General features: G+C 43.7%; 1 protein-coding gene across 1 annotated transcript in view; it reads left to right on the forward strand.

The window, feature by feature from the left end:
* Positions 1-17,443, forward strand: part of FER1L6 (fer-1 like family member 6) — a 167,448-nt gene that overhangs the window by 55,436 nt on the left and 94,569 nt on the right. The window contains exons 9-13 of the mRNA XM_042972894.1: positions 5-191; positions 1,854-2,046; positions 9,601-9,953; positions 15,203-15,311; positions 16,072-16,255. Of these exons, the coding sequence (XP_042828828.1) occupies positions 5-191; positions 1,854-2,046; positions 9,601-9,953; positions 15,203-15,311; positions 16,072-16,255 (1,026 nt within the window). The remainder of the gene's footprint in view (positions 1-4; positions 192-1,853; positions 2,047-9,600; positions 9,954-15,202; positions 15,312-16,071; positions 16,256-17,443) is intronic.

Here is a 17,443-nt window from a genome sequence, read left to right on the forward strand (position 1 = left end):
CAAGGAACCTCTTGATCCCTCAAGGGTTTCCATCAGAGAGACCCTGGGCCAGATTCTATGTGAGACTCTACAAAGCAGAGGGGTTGCCTAAAATGAACTCCAGCATCATGGCGAACGTCACCAAAGCATTTGTGGGTGACAATAAGGACCTTGTGGACCCCTTTGTGGAGGTCTCCTTTGCTGGGCAGATGGTAAGGAAACATCGTCACCAACAACGACAAACCCAGGCCAGAACTCCACTCTTTCCCCAGGACATTTCTAGTCAAATGAAATTAAGTTAAAATAAAAATTAGGAAGTGCCCTGCGAGAGAAAGCTTGTCACAAAAGGCATTGAATCATGTGGCAGGTAAGTGGGAGGGTGACCCACTTACTCTCTATTTGAGATCATAGAGAGGAACTATGGGGTATTATGATTTAGGGCCTAGGCAGACAGACCTCCTTCCTCACCTCTGGCTATTCTTCGAGCTGTTACCCAGGCTCTGTAGCATTGCCATCTGCCTCCCAACCTGTTCCCCAGGCTTCCCAAGTAGTCCTTGTCCTCTGTAAGCCTGGACATCTCTGTTCTCTGTTGTTCCCTACTCAAGAGCCATTGGAAGTACCAGGGCCTAAGCACATGGTCACAGCTTAATCCTTGTTGGCTGGACATTGAAGCTTCAGCTGGCACATATGGTGTCTCTATCCTTACAATATATGCTACCCTAACCCTCCTCTTGGCAGGGTGAACACTGGAGTATTTTTTACTTGAACCCCTTGACAGTCCTATAGAACATCACCTCCATTTTTATGATGAGGAAACTGAGGTCCAGATGGGGGAAGTGCACAAAGCCCTTATAAAAGCCTTTTTCTAAGACACAAACTCAGGGTCTAACTATATCTGCTGCATTCCTAGAGATGCATGGAACAAGTTATGTTCATAACATGCATGTTGGCTTGATCTTGTAATCTTGTGATTACAAGGACTTCCAGAGGGCAGGACCCACCATTACTCCCTTTGTCCCTGATGCCTGGCATGGTGTCTGGTGCGGGGTAGGACGTCAGCACAGTATTCCTCCCTTATCTGTGGTTTTGCTTTCTGTGGTTTCAGTTACCCATGGTCTACCATGGCCTGAAATTATTAAATGGAAAATTCCAGAAATAAATGATCAATGAGTTTTAAATTGCACACTGTTCCAAATAGCGTGTTGAAATTTCGCGCTATCCTGCCCCATCCTACCCAGATGTGAATCATCCCTTTGTCCGGTGTATCCACACTGTCTATTGTTGGTCACTTAGTAGCTGGCCACGTTATCAGGTCCACTGTGGTGTTATGGCAGTACTTGAGGTCATATAGCCTTATATTACTTAATAATGGCCCTTGGATGCAGGAACAGTGATCCTGGCAATTCGGATACACCAAAGAGAAGCTATAAAGTGTTTAAGCGAAAGTTGAAAGTTCTTGACTTAATACTAAAAGGAAAGAAATCATACGCTGAAGTTGCTAAGATCTATGTTAACTTTTATTAGGGTATATTGTTTTAATTGTTCTATTTTATTACCAGTTATTGTTGGTAATCCCTTACCGTGCCTTATTTATAAATTAAACTTTATCATAGGTATGTACATAAGGGAAAAAGAGTGCATCTCAGGTTCTGTCTGTGGGTTCAGGCATCCACTGGTGTCTTGGAATCCATTCCCCTGTGGGTAAGGGGAGGCTACTATAATGTTCCTGGGTACAACATATTTCCATGGGTATCGGGTGGAAGCAGGTTCATTATGTCTGGCAACTTGGTTTGCCAGTTGGCTTGAAGTCAGGTCAGGTCAGTGACATCTTTCATTTCCTTCAACAGCTCACATCCTGCTCGCTTTGTTTTTAGGGGCGAACTACAGTGCAGAAGAACTGTGCTGATCCTGTGTGGCACGAACAGGTGGTCTTCAAGGAAATGTTCCCTCCTTTGTGTCGGAGGGTAAAACTCCAGGTGTGGGATGAAGGCAGCGTGAATGATGTCGCATTGGCCACCCATTTCATCGACCTGAAGAAAATCTCCAGTGAACAGGACGGAGATAGAGGTAAAGCCTCATCTGTCTGACTTGGAAATGAGGCCACAAAATAATTGGTTTGAAGCCCTCGTCGTTAAAACAAGAGGATTGGAGCAGGCAGTGTGGTAGGCACTTGTAAGCTCTGTGTGGTTTGTGGTTTGGGTTTAGGGCAGTAGGTCGAGCCGGGCTGTGGGAGCCAGGAGGCTTGGTCCTGGTCCCAGGTCTTCCACGAACATTGCTGTGTGGCCTTGAGGAGTCACTCCCTCTCTTTGGGCCTTAGGTATCTTAAATGAAAAATGAAGGGTTTAGATTAGATCAGATGTTGACAGGCTATGGTCCATGGGCCACATCCAGCCTGCCAAATATCTTTGTATGGCTCACAAGCTAAGAATGTTTTTTTTTTCAACATATGAAGTTTATTGTCAAATTGGTTTCCATACAACACCCAGTGCTCATCCCAAAAGGTGCCCTCCTCAATACCCATCACCCACCCTCCCCTCCCTCCCACCCCCCATCAACCCTCAGTTTGTTCTCAGTTTTTAAGAGTCTCTTATGCTTTGGCTCTCTCCCACTCTAACCTCTTTTTTTTTCCTTCCCCTCCCCCCATGGGTTTCCGTTAAGTTTCTCAGGATCCACATAAGAGTGAAACCATATGGTATCTGTCTTTCTCTGTATGGCTTATTTCACTTAGCATCACACTCTCCAGTTCCATACATGTTGCTACAAAGGGCCATATTTCATTCTTTCTCATTGCCACGTAGTACTCCATTGTGTATATAAACCACAATTTCTTTATCCATTCATCAGTTGATGGACATTTAGGTTCTTTCCATAATTTGGCTATTGTTGAGAGTGCTGCTATAAACATTGGGGTACAAGTGCCCCTATACATCAGTACTCCTATATCCCTTGGGTAAATTCCTAGCAGTGCTATTGCTGGGTCATAGGGTAGGTCTATTTTTAATTTTTTGAGGAACCTCCACACTGTTTTCCAGAGTGGCTGCACCAATTTGCATTCCCACCAACAGTGCAAGAGGGTTCCTGTTTCTCCACATCCTTGCCAGCATCTATAGTCTCCTGATTTGTTCATTTTGGCCACTCTGATGGCATGAGGTGATATCTGAGTGTGGTTTTGATTTGTATTTCCCGGATGAGGAGTGACGTTGAGCATCTTTTCATGTGCCTGTTAGCCATCCGGATGTCTTCTTTAGAGAAGTGTCTATTCATGTTTTTTGCCCATTTCTTCACTGGATTATTTGTTTTTAGGGTGTGGAGTTTGGTGATCTCTTTATAGATTTTGGATACTAGCCCTTTGTCCGATATGTCATTTGCAAATATCTTTTCCCATTCCATTGGTTGCCTTTTAGTTTTGTTGGTTGTTTCCTTTGCTGTGAAGAAGCTTTTTATCTTCATAAGGTCCCAGTAGTTCATTTTTGCTTTTAATTCCCTTGCCTTTGGGGATGTGTCAAGTAAGAAATTGCTACGGCTGAGGTCAGAGAGGTCTTTTCCTGCTTTCGCCTCTAGGGTTTTGATGGTTTCCTGTCTCACATTCAGGTCCTTTATCCATTTTGAGTTTATTTTTGTGAATGGTGTGAGAAAGTGGCCTAGTTTCAATCTTCTGTATGTTGCTGTCCAGTTCTCCCAGCACCATTTGTTAAAGAGACTGTCTTTTTTCCATTGGATATTCTTTCCTGCTTTGTCAAAGATGAGTTGGCCATACGTTTGTGGGTCTAGTTCTGGGGTTTCTATTCTATTCCATTGGTCTATGTGTCTGTTTTTTGCCAATACCGTGCTGTCTTGATGATTATAGCTTTGTAGTAGAGGCTAAAGTCTGGGATTGTGATGCCTCCTGCTTTGGTCTTCTTCAAAATTACTTTGGCTATTCGGGGCCTTTTGTGGTTCCATATGAATTTTAGGATTGCTTGTTCTAGTTTCGAGAAGGATGCTGGTGCAATTTTGATTGGGATTTCACTGAATGTGTAGATAGCTTTGGGTAGTATTGACATTTTGACAATATTTATTCTTCCAATCCATGAGCATGGAATGTTTTTCCATTTCTTTGTATCTTCTTCAATTTCCTTCATAAGCTTTCTATAGTTTTCAGCATACAGATCTTTTACATCTTTGGTTAGATTTATTTCTAGGTATTTTATGCTTCTTGGTGCAATTGTGAATGGGATCAGTTTCTTTATTTGTCTTTCTGTTGCTTCATTGTTAGTGTATAAGAATGCAACTGATTTCTGTACATTGATTTTGTATCCTGCAACTTTGCTAAATTCATGTATCAGTTCTAGCAGACTTCTGGTGGAGTCTATCGGATTTTCCATGTATAATATCATGTCATCTGCAAAAAGTGAAAGCTTGACTTCATCTTTGCCAATTTTGATGCCTTTGATTTCCTTTTGTTGTCTGATTGCTGATGCTAGAACTTCCAACACTATGTTAAACAACAGCAGTGAGAGTGGACATCCCTGTTGTGTTCCTGATCTCAGGGAAAAAGCTCTCAGTTTTTCCCCATTGAGGATGATGTTACCTGTGGGCTTTTCATAAATGGCTTTTATGATCTTTAAGTATGTTCCTTCTATCCCGACTTTCTCGAGGGTTTTTATTAAGAAAGATTGCTGAATTTTATCAAAGGCCTTTTCTGCATCAATTGACAGGATCATATGGTTCTTATCTTTTCTTTTATTAATGTGATGTATCGCATTGATTGATTTGCGAATGTTGAACCAGCCCTGCATCCCAGGAATGAATCCCACTTGATCATGGTGAATAATTCTTTTCATATGCTGTTGAATTCGATTTGCTAGTATCTTATTGAGAATTTTTGCATCCATATTCATCAGGGATATTGGCCTGTAGTTCTCTTTTTTTGCTGGGTCTCTGTCTGGTTTAGGAATGAAAGTAATACTGGCTTCATAGAATGAGTCTGGAAGTTTTCCTTCCCTTTCTATTTTTTGGAATAGGTTGAGAAGGATAGGTATTATCTCTGCTTTACACGTCTGGTAGAACTCCCCTGGGAAGCCATCTGGTCCTGGACTCTTATTTGTTGGGAAATTTTTGATGACTGATTCAATTTCTTCGCTGGTTATGGGTCTGTTCAAGCTTTCTATTTCTTCCGATTGAGTTTTGGAACCGTGTGGGTGTTTAGGAATTTGTCCATTTCTTCCAGGTTGTCCAGTTTGTTGGCATATAATTTTTCATAGTATTCCCTGATAATTGCTTGTATCTCTGAGGGATTGGTTGTAATAATTCCATTTTCATTCATGATTTTATCTATTTGGGTCATCTCCCTTTTCTTTTTGAGAAGCCTGGCAAGAGGTTTATCAATTTTGTTTATTTTTTCAAAAAACCAACTTTTGGTTTTGTTGATCTGCTCTATAGTTTTTTTAGATTCTATATTGTTTATTTCTGCTCTGATCTTTATTATTTCTCTTCCTCTGCTGGATTTAGGCTGTCTTTGCTGTTCTGCTTCTATTTCCTTTAGGTGTGCTGTTAGATTTTATATTTGGGATTTTTCTTGTTTCTTGAGATAGGCCTGGATTGCAATGTGTTTTCCTCTCAGGACTGCCTTCGCTGAATCCCAAAGCGTTTAGATTGTTGTATTTTCATTTTCATTTGTTTCCATATATTTTTAAATTTCTTCTCTAATTGCCTGGTTGACCCATTCATTCTTTAGTAGGGTGTTCTTTAACCTCCATGCTTTTGGAGGTTTTCCAGACTTTTTCCTGTGGTTGATTTCAAGCTTCATAGCATTGTGGTCTGAAAGTATGCATGGTATGATTTCAATTCTTGTATACTTATGAAGGGCTGTTTTGTGACCCAGTATGTGATCTATCTTGGAGAATGTTCCAAGTGCACTTGAGAAAAAAGTATATTCTGTTGCTTTGGGATGTAGAGTTCTAAATATATCTGTCAAGTCCATCTGATCCAGTGTATCATTCAGGGCCCTTGTTTCTTTATTGACCGTGTGTCTAGATGATCTATCCATTTCTGTAAGTGGAGTGTTAAAGTCCCCTGCAATTACCACATTCTTATCAATAAGGTTGCTTATGTTTATGAGTAATTGTTTTATATATCTGGGGGCTCCGGTATTCGGCGCATAGACATTTATAATTGTTAGCTCTTCCTGATGGATAGACCCTGTAATTATTATATAATGCCCTTCTTCATCTCTTGTTACAGCCTTTAATTTAAAGTCTAGTTTGTCTGATATAAGTATGGCTACTCCAGCTTTCTTTTGACTTCCAGTGGCATGATAAATAGTTCTCCATCCTCTCACTCTCAATCTGAAGGTGTCCTCAGGTCTAAAATGAGTCTCTTGTAGATAGCAAGTAGATGGGTCTTGTTTTTTTATCCATTCTGATACCCTATGTCTTTTGGTTGGCGCATTTAGTCCATTTACATTCAGTGTTATTATAGAAAGATATGGGTTTAGAGTCATTGTGATGTCCGTAGGTTTCATGCTTGTAGCGATGTCTCTGGTACTTTGTCTCATAGGATCCCCCTTAGGATCTCTTGTAGGGCTGGTTTAGTGGTGACGAATTCCTTCAGTTTTTGTTTGGGAAGACCTTTATCTCTCCTTCTATTCTAAATGACAGACTTGCTGGATAAAGGATTCTGGGCTGCATATTTTTTTCTGTTCAACACATTGAAGATCTCCTGCCAATCCTTTCTGGCCTGCCAAGTTTCAGTAGAGAGATCAGTCATGAGTCTTATAGGTCTCCCTTTATATGTTAGAGCACGTTTATCTCTAGCTGCTTTCAGAAATTTCTCTTTATCCTTGTATTTTGCCAGTTTCACTATGATATGTCGTGCAGAAGATCGATTCAAGTTACGTCTGAAGGGAGTTCTCTGTGCCTCTTGGATTTCAATGCCTTTTTCCTTCCCCAGATCAGGGAAGTTCTCAGCTATTATTTCAAGTACACCTTCAGCACCTTTCCCTCTCTCTTCCTCCTCTGGAATACCAATTATGCATAGATTATTTCTCTTTAGTGCATCACTTAGTTCTCTAATTTTCCCCTCATACTCCTGGATTTTTTTATCTCTCTTTTTCTCAGCTTCTTCTTTTTCCATAATTTTATCTTCTAGTTCACCTATTCTCTCTTCTGCCTCTTCAATCCGAGCCGTAGTTGTCTCCATTTTATTTTGCAACTCGTTGATAGCATTTTTTAGCTCCTCCTGGCTGTTCCTTAGTGCCTTGATCTCTGTAGCAAGAGATTCTCTGCTCTCCTTTATACAGTTTTCAAGCCCAGCGATCAATTTTATGACTATTATTCTAAACTCACTTTCTGTTATATTGTTTAAATCATTTTTGATCAATTCGTTAGCTGTTGTTATTTCCTGGACGTTTTTCTGAGGGGAATTCTTCCGTTTCGTCATTTTGGCTAGTCCCTGGAGTGGTGCGGGACTGCGGGGCACTTCCCCTGTGCTGTCTTGAATAACTTGCGTTGGTGGGCGGGGCCTCAGTCAGACCTGATGTCTGCCCCCAGCCCACCGCTGGGGCCATAGTCAGACTGGTGTGTGCCTTCTCTTCCCCTCTCCCAGGGGCAGGATTCACTGTGGGGTGGCGTGGACCGTCTGGGCTACTTGCACACTGCCAGGCTTGTGGTGCTGGGGATCTGGTGTTTTAGCTGGGGTGGATCGGCAAGGTGCACGAGGGTGGGAGGGGCAGGCTCAGCTCGCTTTTCCTTCAGAGATTCGATTCTGGAGGGGCTCTGCGGCACCGGGAGGGAGTCAGACCCGCCGGAGGGTTGGATCCGCAGAAGCACAGTTTTGGATGTTTGCGTGGTGCAAGCAAGTTCCCGGGCAGGAACTGGTTCCCTTTGGGCTTTTGGCTGAGGGATGGGCGAGGGAGGTGGCGCTGGCGAGCGCCTTTGTTCCCCGACAAGCTGAGCTCTGTCGTCCGGGGGCTCAGCAACAATCCCTCCCGTTGTCCCCCAGCCCTCCCGTTCTCCGAGCAGAGCTGTTAGCTTATAACCTTTCAGATGTCAAGTCCCACTTGCTGTCGGAACATACTCTGTCCGGCCCCTCCGCTTTTGCAAGCCAAACTCGGGGGCTCTGCTTGGCCGCCGCCCCTCCGCCCCGGCTCCCTCCCACCAGTCCGTGTAGCGTGCACCCTCTTCCGTGGGCCTCTCGTCTGCGCTTGGCTCCGGAGACTCCATTCTGCTAGTCTTCTGGCGGTTTTCTGGGTTATTTAGGCAGGTGTAGGTGGAATCTAAGTGATCAGCAGGACACGCGGTGAGCCCAGCGTCCTCCTACGCCGCCATCTTCCCAGGATTCCAACCTTATGATATTTTAAGATTAGTTATTTTGAGAGAGAGAGAGAGAGAGGCATGCCCAAGTTGGGGAGGGGTGGCAAACAGGTCGGGGAGAGGAAGAGAGAGAATGCCAAGCTAGCTCCGTGTGGTCAGTATGGAACCCTACGCTAAGAATGGTTTTAACATGTTTAAATGGTCCAAAAATACCGTGCCCCCAGCTCAGTGATAGGAGCGCATGGTCAGGAGTATTGCAGGAAGGTGCTGCTGACTGTGCATTCAGAGAGCCAGGGAGGGAATAGAGAGTCCCAGCTAATTCATCAGTCAGGAGAAAGGACTTCTACTCTTTATTTGCAAAACCTAAATTAGCCGGTGATAACTTTCTAAATATCTCCCCAAACCCCTCCATACTTAAAATCCCAAGGCAATCTTTCTCTGCATTACAAATCTGTGTTAATTGATAAATATACTTATGCACATATATGTCTGTGTATGTGTATATATGCACGTATATACTGAAGGCTTAGCTTAAGCAGAAGACAAGATTTACATGTTTTTTTTTTTTTGCCAGTCACAGTGTGACACCATAGAAGAGCCTCAATAAATACCCATTGTTTAAGTCTCCATATCCTGGAAGGGTTTGCCATGGGATTGTTTTATGCAGAACACACATCCTGCCCACCTTCAGAATTTCTCAACTCGACGTTAACATGTTTTACTCCAACTTTCCAGGAACATCTTGATGGTATTCAAAGACACGTATAAAAGTGTTTTCAAAATGAGACATCAGGGGCCATAAAATCTTTTTATCCCTTTTAACACAATATCTCTGCTTCTTAAAATTGACCCTTCTTTGGGATAAAATCTCTCTCTCTGCCTGACTCCTCTCCATGCCTCATCAGCCTGTTTTATTTGTTCTTGAAATGCAATGTAAATCTCTTTCTTAGCACTTACAAATATTTACCGTTTAATATTCCTTTTTGCTCTCTTCTCCACTGGGCTGTGTGTTTAGCACCCACACAGTGCCCGGCACATGTTAGGAGTCAATAAATATTAGATGAGTGAATGAACCGACCGCGATGCATGTGAGCATTCATAGTATCATTACAGCTGTGAACACGTGTAAACATGTGTATGCAAGGACTAGAAAGAAATACAGCAAATATAGCAAAATGGCAATTGTGGCTCTTTTGGGGATGGGATATTCTATAAATATTTTCTCTTGTCTTTTCTGTATATTTTACATTCTACACAGGCATGCACAATGTTCATAAAGCAAGAAATAATCAACTTGCTTTACCGGGCAACTAAAGCTTCGTTTTTGTAGGCTTTCTACCGACCTTTGGACCTGCCTGGATTAACCTGTATGGCTCACCCAGGAACCACAGTCTGATGGATGACTACCAGGAACTGAATGAAGGCTTTGGAGAAGGTGTGTCGTTCAGGGGCAGAATCTTGGTGGAAATTGCTGTGGAGATCCTCTCAGGAGGGGCACAGGAATCTAAGTTTTCCAAGGCATTCAAGGAGCTCAAGTCGTCTTCTAAGGACAAAGACTCCAAGTCTTCCAAAGGCTCCAGTAAAGACAAGGATGATAAGACCGATGGTGGAAAATCCCAGCAGGCTTCAGACAAGACCAACTCAACAGAGGTCGAGGTGGAAACTTTCGATGCACCCCCTGAGGTAGGTCTGAGCACTGCCCCTGTGAGGTGAGCCCAGAGTGGAAGCATCACCAGCCAGCTGTTCCCATGGGCCCCCAAAGGCATGCGCAGGTCTCCTTCTGCAATCCGCTGCCTCTTCCTGACACGTCCCAGTCATCTGCTCGTGATAAATTCCTCCAGTGTCCCCCCAACACACAGATTCCAATGGGAACCAAAGGAAAGGGAAATAAAAGTGTTCTAGGAGACCTGGTGGAAGTAGGTGGTGGGGGGATGGACTGAGCTCCACACATGGCCTCATTTTGTTTAGTTTGTTAGAATAGCATATGCTCTGGTTGTGAGGCATTGTGGGACAGGGAATGAAGAAGAGGAAGAGTGGGTGATAAGTTGGGATACAAGAACTTGAGAAACCTATTGCCCTGCCCAAGCCTGATGGAGGGGGGGGGGGCGGGAATCACAATTCAAAGGAATGCTTATTTCTGTGTATTACTCAATATTAAGCATGTTAGCATTTTTTCCAGCCTGCTTCTGTATGATGCGAAAGAGATCTGGGTCACCAAGATGAATACTAACTGTGAATATCCCCTCAACTGTTTAGATTAGTAAGAGTAATTTTTGGTTAAGCAAATGAAGGAACTTGTGTTTTGTCAGTAGCAGAAGTGAGTAGATTCCAGCTCTCAACTTGGATGATCTACCTCTGGGGGTGTATCTCTCAGGTCAACCAGACACTCACTTTGGGTGGGGAAGAGAGGCGATGGCTGGTCTGGGTCGGCTTAGCCCTGGTAGAGCCGCTTATTTTTACTGCTGGGATCCAATACATCTTAAGATACAGTGTGGGGGAGAGGTTGGAGCCCAGGGTTGGAAATCTTGGATATTGGTTCTATTCATGGCTCTGATAGTAGCACCTCTCAATGTTTCAGTTTTCTCATCACCACAATGCGGTAGTAATAGTCTCTCTGTGATAGTCATCTCCTGGGGGTAAATGAGGGAGTGCCTGTAAAATGGTCAGCAGGGTTCTTTGCGCATGCATGGTAGGCAGGCAATACATTTGCTGTTGCTGTGGCCAGTGTTTCTATGGTTTGTTCCCACTACAAGTGGGCAGCTATCTAGAGCTCTCTACCCTGTTGTTTGGACTTACTTTGGGTATTTCGTGGACCTCTCCTGTTCTCCCTTATGAACTTGTATATTGGGAAATATTCTTTGTAAATGTGTACTGTCAGGTTGTTGTGTTTAAGATTGACATTGCCTTGATGTGATTGTATTTATGTGTATTTTTTCAGAGTATATGGAAACTTTGGAAATGACATTTTTTGGACTTGGCCAGAAACTGTGGGTACCTTAAGTAGCCACCCATGCCAATATCCCCTGTATCTGACTCCGTGGCAGTCTTTCCTACTGTTGAGAGACCGGCCATTCTTTTCTAAATAGAAATTGCCAAGTAGGAAGGGCCTAATAGAAGATTTTCTCAACCCAAGTCAATATCTTGAAGATATTTTGCTAATACCACCTGAAAAAAAATTCTAGCTGAAAGCAAGGGCATCTGGGAATTCTCATAGAGTGTACATTTTCTACAAGGCCAAGGGCCCATCTTGGCTGTTGTGTAGAAGGAGGTAGGGAAGAGAAATTCAGGTCTCATTCAAACCCTTACTTTTCCTTCCTTCTCTTTTCATCTTTGCTTCTTGTTCGTGGTCAGTTTCTTGCTGGGTTTATTAGTTACCTTTCACTATATAACAATCACCCCCAAATTTAGCAACTTAAAACAAACATTTATTTTCTCTGCGGATGAGGAGTTTGGGAATACCTTAACTTGGTGGTTCTGGCTCCGAATTTTTCATGAGGTTTCAATCAAGATGTTGGCAGGGGCTGCGGTCATCTGACAGCTTGACTGGAGCTGCAGGATCTACTTCCAAGATGGCGCACTCACGTGGCTGTTGGCAGGGGGACTTGGTTCCTTGTTGGCTGTTGGCAGGAGGCCTCAGTTCCTCACCACATGGACCCTTCATTAAGTGCTTAGTGTCTTCATGGCAGCTGGCTTCCCCTTGAGTGGAGCAGGTGATCCAAGAGACAGCAAGGCAGAAACTTCAATGTCTTTTATGACAAAATCCCTAGAAGCCACACACTGATATGTATGACACATTCTAATTGTTAGAAATGAGTCACTTAAGCCCAGCCCACAGGGGAATTAGGGAGGTGAATTGGGCTCCATCTTTTGAGGGGAGGATTTTCCAAGAATTTGTGGACCTATTTTAAAACTACAATATTGGGTTTCTACCTTCCCCAGAGCCTCAATAGCCCAGAGCTCACCTTACCAACATGGTGAGGTCACCTTCTTATATCATCTTCTTGTTTAGCTCACCAGGGTCCTGAGCTCTTCTCTCCCTTGCTGCAGCCACGCTCTCATTGCGTACCTGGACAAATGAGATCCCATGATTCTGGTTTTTCCAACTTACCCTCATCACTATCATCAAAGCTTATCTCCCTATGCCAAGCTTTCACAGAGCATAGCTAATCTAACAGATGATGTGCTCATTTTTCTAAATTGTGTAAACACGTACTGAGTAGCTTCTTGTTTAAACATCATCCTCAATATTGGTAGGAATACATGTAGAGTCTGACTCCATGGAAATTATGATACAGAAGGGGAGGTAAGATATACAAAATAAACGTACAGGAAATAAAAAGTGATACGTGCAATAATGAGCTACAGGTAAAGTGCTGTTATTTCCTGGAGTGAGTGAAGTATAATAATTAAAATGCTGGGTTCCCAAGCAAGACAGCTGGATTTTAGATGTGGCCGAGTGGCGCAACCTCCGGAGAAACATCGCCTCTGAATCTTCGGGCGAGTGACTTAAGCTCCTTCTGCTTATTTCCGATAATAACCTCTACTTCCTAGGCTCAGTGAGGATTTAATGATTTAACATATGCAAAGTTCTAAGAACACAGTCTGGCACGTAGTAAGTGCTCAGTAAATATTAGGCATATTTGGTAACTTTGAGCAGATATTTTAACCTTTCAGACTGCATTGTCCTCCTATTTACGCAAGTAGAATAAAAGCATCTCCCTCTTAGGGTGGTTATGAGAATAATATGAGATAGTAGGTAAAAGTCTTAATACCACATTTGACACGTACTAAGAGCTCAGTAAACATGACCGTCATCATTTTTTCCAGCTCAGGAATCAAGGTATGCTTCCAAAAGAAAGGACCGTTTGAGTTAGACCTGGAAGGATGGTTGGATTAAGAGATGAATTCTGGGGGCGCCTGGGTGGCTCAGTCGGTTGAGCAGCCGACTTCGGCTCAGGTCATGATCTTGCACTCCGTGAGTTCGAGCCCCGCGTCGGGCTCTGTGCCGACAGCTCAGAGCCTGGAGCCTGTTTCCGATTCTGTGTCTCCCTCTCTCTCTGACCCTCCCCCGTTCATGCTCTGTCTCTCTCTGTCTCAAAAATAAAGAAACGTTAAAAAAAAAATTAAAAAAAAAAAAGAGATGAATTCTGTCTGTCGACATACCACGAGTACCATTTTTGTGGTGTTTGTGTGTATAGGCTTTATACAACGTGCTCCATGTGGATGGTCTCATTTCTGCCTCTGTAGGTCCTATGACAAAGTTGGTTTCACAGACAGGGAAAATGACACCCAGGGAGTGGACATGACTTGCCTGAAGTCAACCAGCTAGGAAGTAGCAGGGTTGGGATTTGAAGAAGGGTTTATCTGGCTAAGGAGGCTGCCATCCCTTTTCCAGTCTACATGGCTTACGTTCCCACCAGGTCTCCAAATCCTTTTTAACCTCCTCCCAGCGGGTAAACTTGGCCCCAGGAAGGTGAGATATGTGGCTCTATTATAGCCAGTGGATACAGTGGCGGCAGGTGGGAGGGGTGTGTGCTTTGTGACTAAGATCCAACATGGGGCCCCCACCCTGTCCAACATTTTCTGGTCAGTAGAAACATTTCCTCCTAAGCCCAACAGGAAGGAGGCTCCTGTGTGAAGGAAGGATCACCCTTTGAGACCTGTTGGCTCTCTGTGGGACAGGGCTCAGGGCTCTTAACTGAATGGGGCTCTTCAGCTCTAAAGCCACAACTGCTTCTTTTCCTTGGATGAACCTTATTGGTTTTTCCATGGAACGTAACAAATCCAGCTGCGAAACCAGGAAGCCCAGACTGTACGGCACTACATTCAGCCTCTTTGCTCAGAAACGTGATGCTGTGTCTTAGCTACATCTGCTCCCTGAACCATCAACTTGTTCCACATCAACAGGGGTCATCTCCAGACAGTGTGGTTACCTTGGCATGGCTCCTGTCTTGTGACCTGTCATGGTCCTCTCTTCCACAATGTAGGCTCCTTGAGGGCAGTCTTGGTGGAGACCAGACCTCAAATCGTGGCTGGCTTTAACTTGCTGTGTGACCTGGGGAAGCCCCTTAGTCTCTCTGAGCTTTAGTTTATTTGGATAGAAGGCAGTTGGATCAGATGAACTCTAAAGCCCTTTTCAGTGTAAAAGCAGCTGTGATCCCGGGACTGAGCACCCTCATGCCAGGAATTGCAGTGCTTATAGCTCGTCCTGGAGGCACTGGATTGGCTGATGCTCGCGTAAGTACCTAGCCCTCCTGTCTCTTTCGTTTGGGCTTGTGTTGTTTGGGGAGTAAGGTCTGTCTTTGAACAGCACCAAGGCGTTGGGTTAGCACATGTCAGAGCCCCAAGCACACTGGGTCTGTGATCGGAATACTTGGGAAAGTCACTAAACCTAACCTTAAGTTTAGTTTCCTCAGTTTCCTTACCTATAAAATGGGAATGACCTAGATTTTGACCTCTCGAGGTTCTGAAGAGGAAAAAACATAATGTATGTTGTCATCCTGTATAATCCATAAAAAGATGCTCCAATGTGAAGGTCTGATCCTGTGACTCTGTTTGTTTTCTAAACGGCTGTTCACCTGAAGGTGATTTCAGACCTGTGTTTTAACAATAGCACCACAGAAAGATGCACATACCAACCTTTGCCTTTAAAATTAAAAAAAAAAAAAGATTTTAATCGCAAGGTAGGAGCTCAGAAGGTTGAGATTACATCATTCTAGATAAATGGCTGGATTTGGATGTGTGATTTGTAGGTCCTGGTTCCTGCCTGTCTGATCAGTAGGGAAATGATGTGCCATTTCAGGCTAACATTGACATTCAGAAAATGCCTGAAATGCCTACAAATCACCCTGGACCAGTTAACATCACTAATTCAGCTTATTGGTAATAAAAAAATAGATCCAGGCCTGTATAATATGTTTTTCTTTCTATAGATTATACCAGAAAAATATGAGGAATTTTTACTCTTTGGAGCATTTTTTGAAGCTACCATGATTGACCGGAGGATTGGAGATAAACCCATTAGCTTTGAAGTTTCTATTGGTAAGTACAGATACATGCGGTGCTTGGCACATGGCATTGACTTTATACCTATTTCTTGAATAAATGAGCTAGTGTCTGACATGGAGTTGATAGAATTCTGGTGGAAGTTTGCACCTCAGAAAGAAATGAGTAATTCTTCGTTTACTCTAGCGTCAATATGTAAGGGATGGATTTATTTTCATACTTTAATAAAAGGACTAAGAGTATAGTTTGGATTCAGACAGACTTGGATTACTAATCTTGGTTCCATTACGCCTAGGCTCACTTAATTTCTCTGAGTCTCAGTTTCTTCATCTATAAAATGGGAATAATAATTCCTCATAGAGCTATTGCAAGAGTACAGTGGGTTAATACATGCCAAGTCCTGTGCATGTTGTAGTTGCTTTTATTGTAACTCCCAAAGATCTTCCTGGGTTGATGCACATCTGGGAAAACCTTTCCAAGAAAGAGCATTCTATTAGAGAATGGCTTGATTCATATTGGGAGCGTCTCCTTTACAGGAGCAGAAGGAAGTGGAGATGGAATCCAGGTAACTTGTGACTTGAGTAGTTTTTGCAAAAGAGAACATAAGATGGATGAAGGTGATGGCCCATCGTCATTGTCAATGTCATTTGTTTGGTCTGACTGTCATTCTTCCCACCTTCATACTGAGATCTTACTTCTCTGCCCTGCAAGGATATGACCGTGGATCCCCTAGGCCAAGTAGCCTGATTCTGCTTGTTGATACCTGGTCTCTCTCCCCTTGCTGCTGCCTCTATAGGTAATTTTGGGAACCTGCTTGATGGAGGGTCCCATCATGGGAGTAAGAAGAAGTCAGCAGAATCAGCTCAAGAAGACATCCTCCCATTGCTGCATGAAGGAGAAGGGGGTGCAGCCCATAATGGTGCCATCCCTGTGGTCTCCACCACTCACCCAGAGAAGCCACTTGTGACAGAAGGGAACAGGTAGGGGACACAGCAGTGCAGAGCATCCAGGGTTCTGACAGTGGGAGTCCAACCTGTTTCTGGGGCTGTTTGATTCAGTTCTTCCCTAAGATCAGAAACATCATTTTTATTTTATGGGAGCAAGGCACAGGCAAGGGCAACATGGTCAGTCTCACTGTACTGAATCTTTCGTGACATGTTGACAACTCTCCAAATGCCACATCCAGGTAATTCATCTAAGGGCAGGACAATGATGATGATGACTGTCCTATCTATAACTGTGAAGCATAACCAGGTAGGAAGGTCAGAATTTAACATTTCAATCCAAATCCTGTTAACAGTTACTATACTCATCTGAACTCTGTGCTATTATGTATATTTATTTTTAACAGAGAGAGAGAGAGAGAGAGAGACAGAGCATGAACAGGGGAGGGTCAGAGAGAGAGGGAGACACAGAATCTGAAACAGGCTCCAGGCTCTGAGCTGTCAGCACAGAGCCGGACGCGGGGCTTGAACTCACAGACCGCGAGATCATGACCTGAGCCGAAGTCAGACGCTCAACCGACTGAGTCATCCAGGCGCCCCCATGAGCTCTGTGTTATTATGTAAACTCAACTCAGTGGGATTATTGGATACATCATTTCTTATCTTGTTTCTGCCACAGTCAGACTGAAGAACTCAAAAAACAACTGTCAGCCACCAAAAAAAAAAAAAGACCATTTCAGAAAGCAGCTGGGGCATCTCCATGCACACTCACTGATCTTTAACCCACATAAACTTTCAGCATGCAAAGAGAAGTAAAATTCTAGAATTCTGTTGGAAGAAAGTGGTGTCAAGCACCAACCAAGTGATTTGTGAGAGGAAGGGGAAGTCACACACAGCGAGAGTCTTCTGTGTTCTGAGCCTTGGGCCATGAGGAAGAGCTTTAGGATCTCATCGGGTTCTCCTGAGAGAACATAGTACCCCCCCCCCGCCCCGCCTTTGCCCGTGAGGAGATTGGAACATTGCTGGCGTTCATCACTCTCTCTGCTCTTCCCGACCTAGACACGGCTTTCCGAGCACTGTCAGGATCACAAGGACTCCACGTGCATTTCCCCAGATGGCCCTCTTCCCTGAGCATCAGATCCAGACACCCTCCACTTGGGTGTCCCAAAGTTGTTCACCAGGCTCATGCCTTCCCAGACAACTTGGCTGCTCTTCCTATCTTTC

This window comes from Panthera tigris, chromosome F2 (assembly GCF_018350195.1).
Source record: "Panthera tigris isolate Pti1 chromosome F2, P.tigris_Pti1_mat1.1, whole genome shotgun sequence".
NCBI lineage: Eukaryota > Metazoa > Chordata > Mammalia > Carnivora > Felidae > Panthera > Panthera tigris.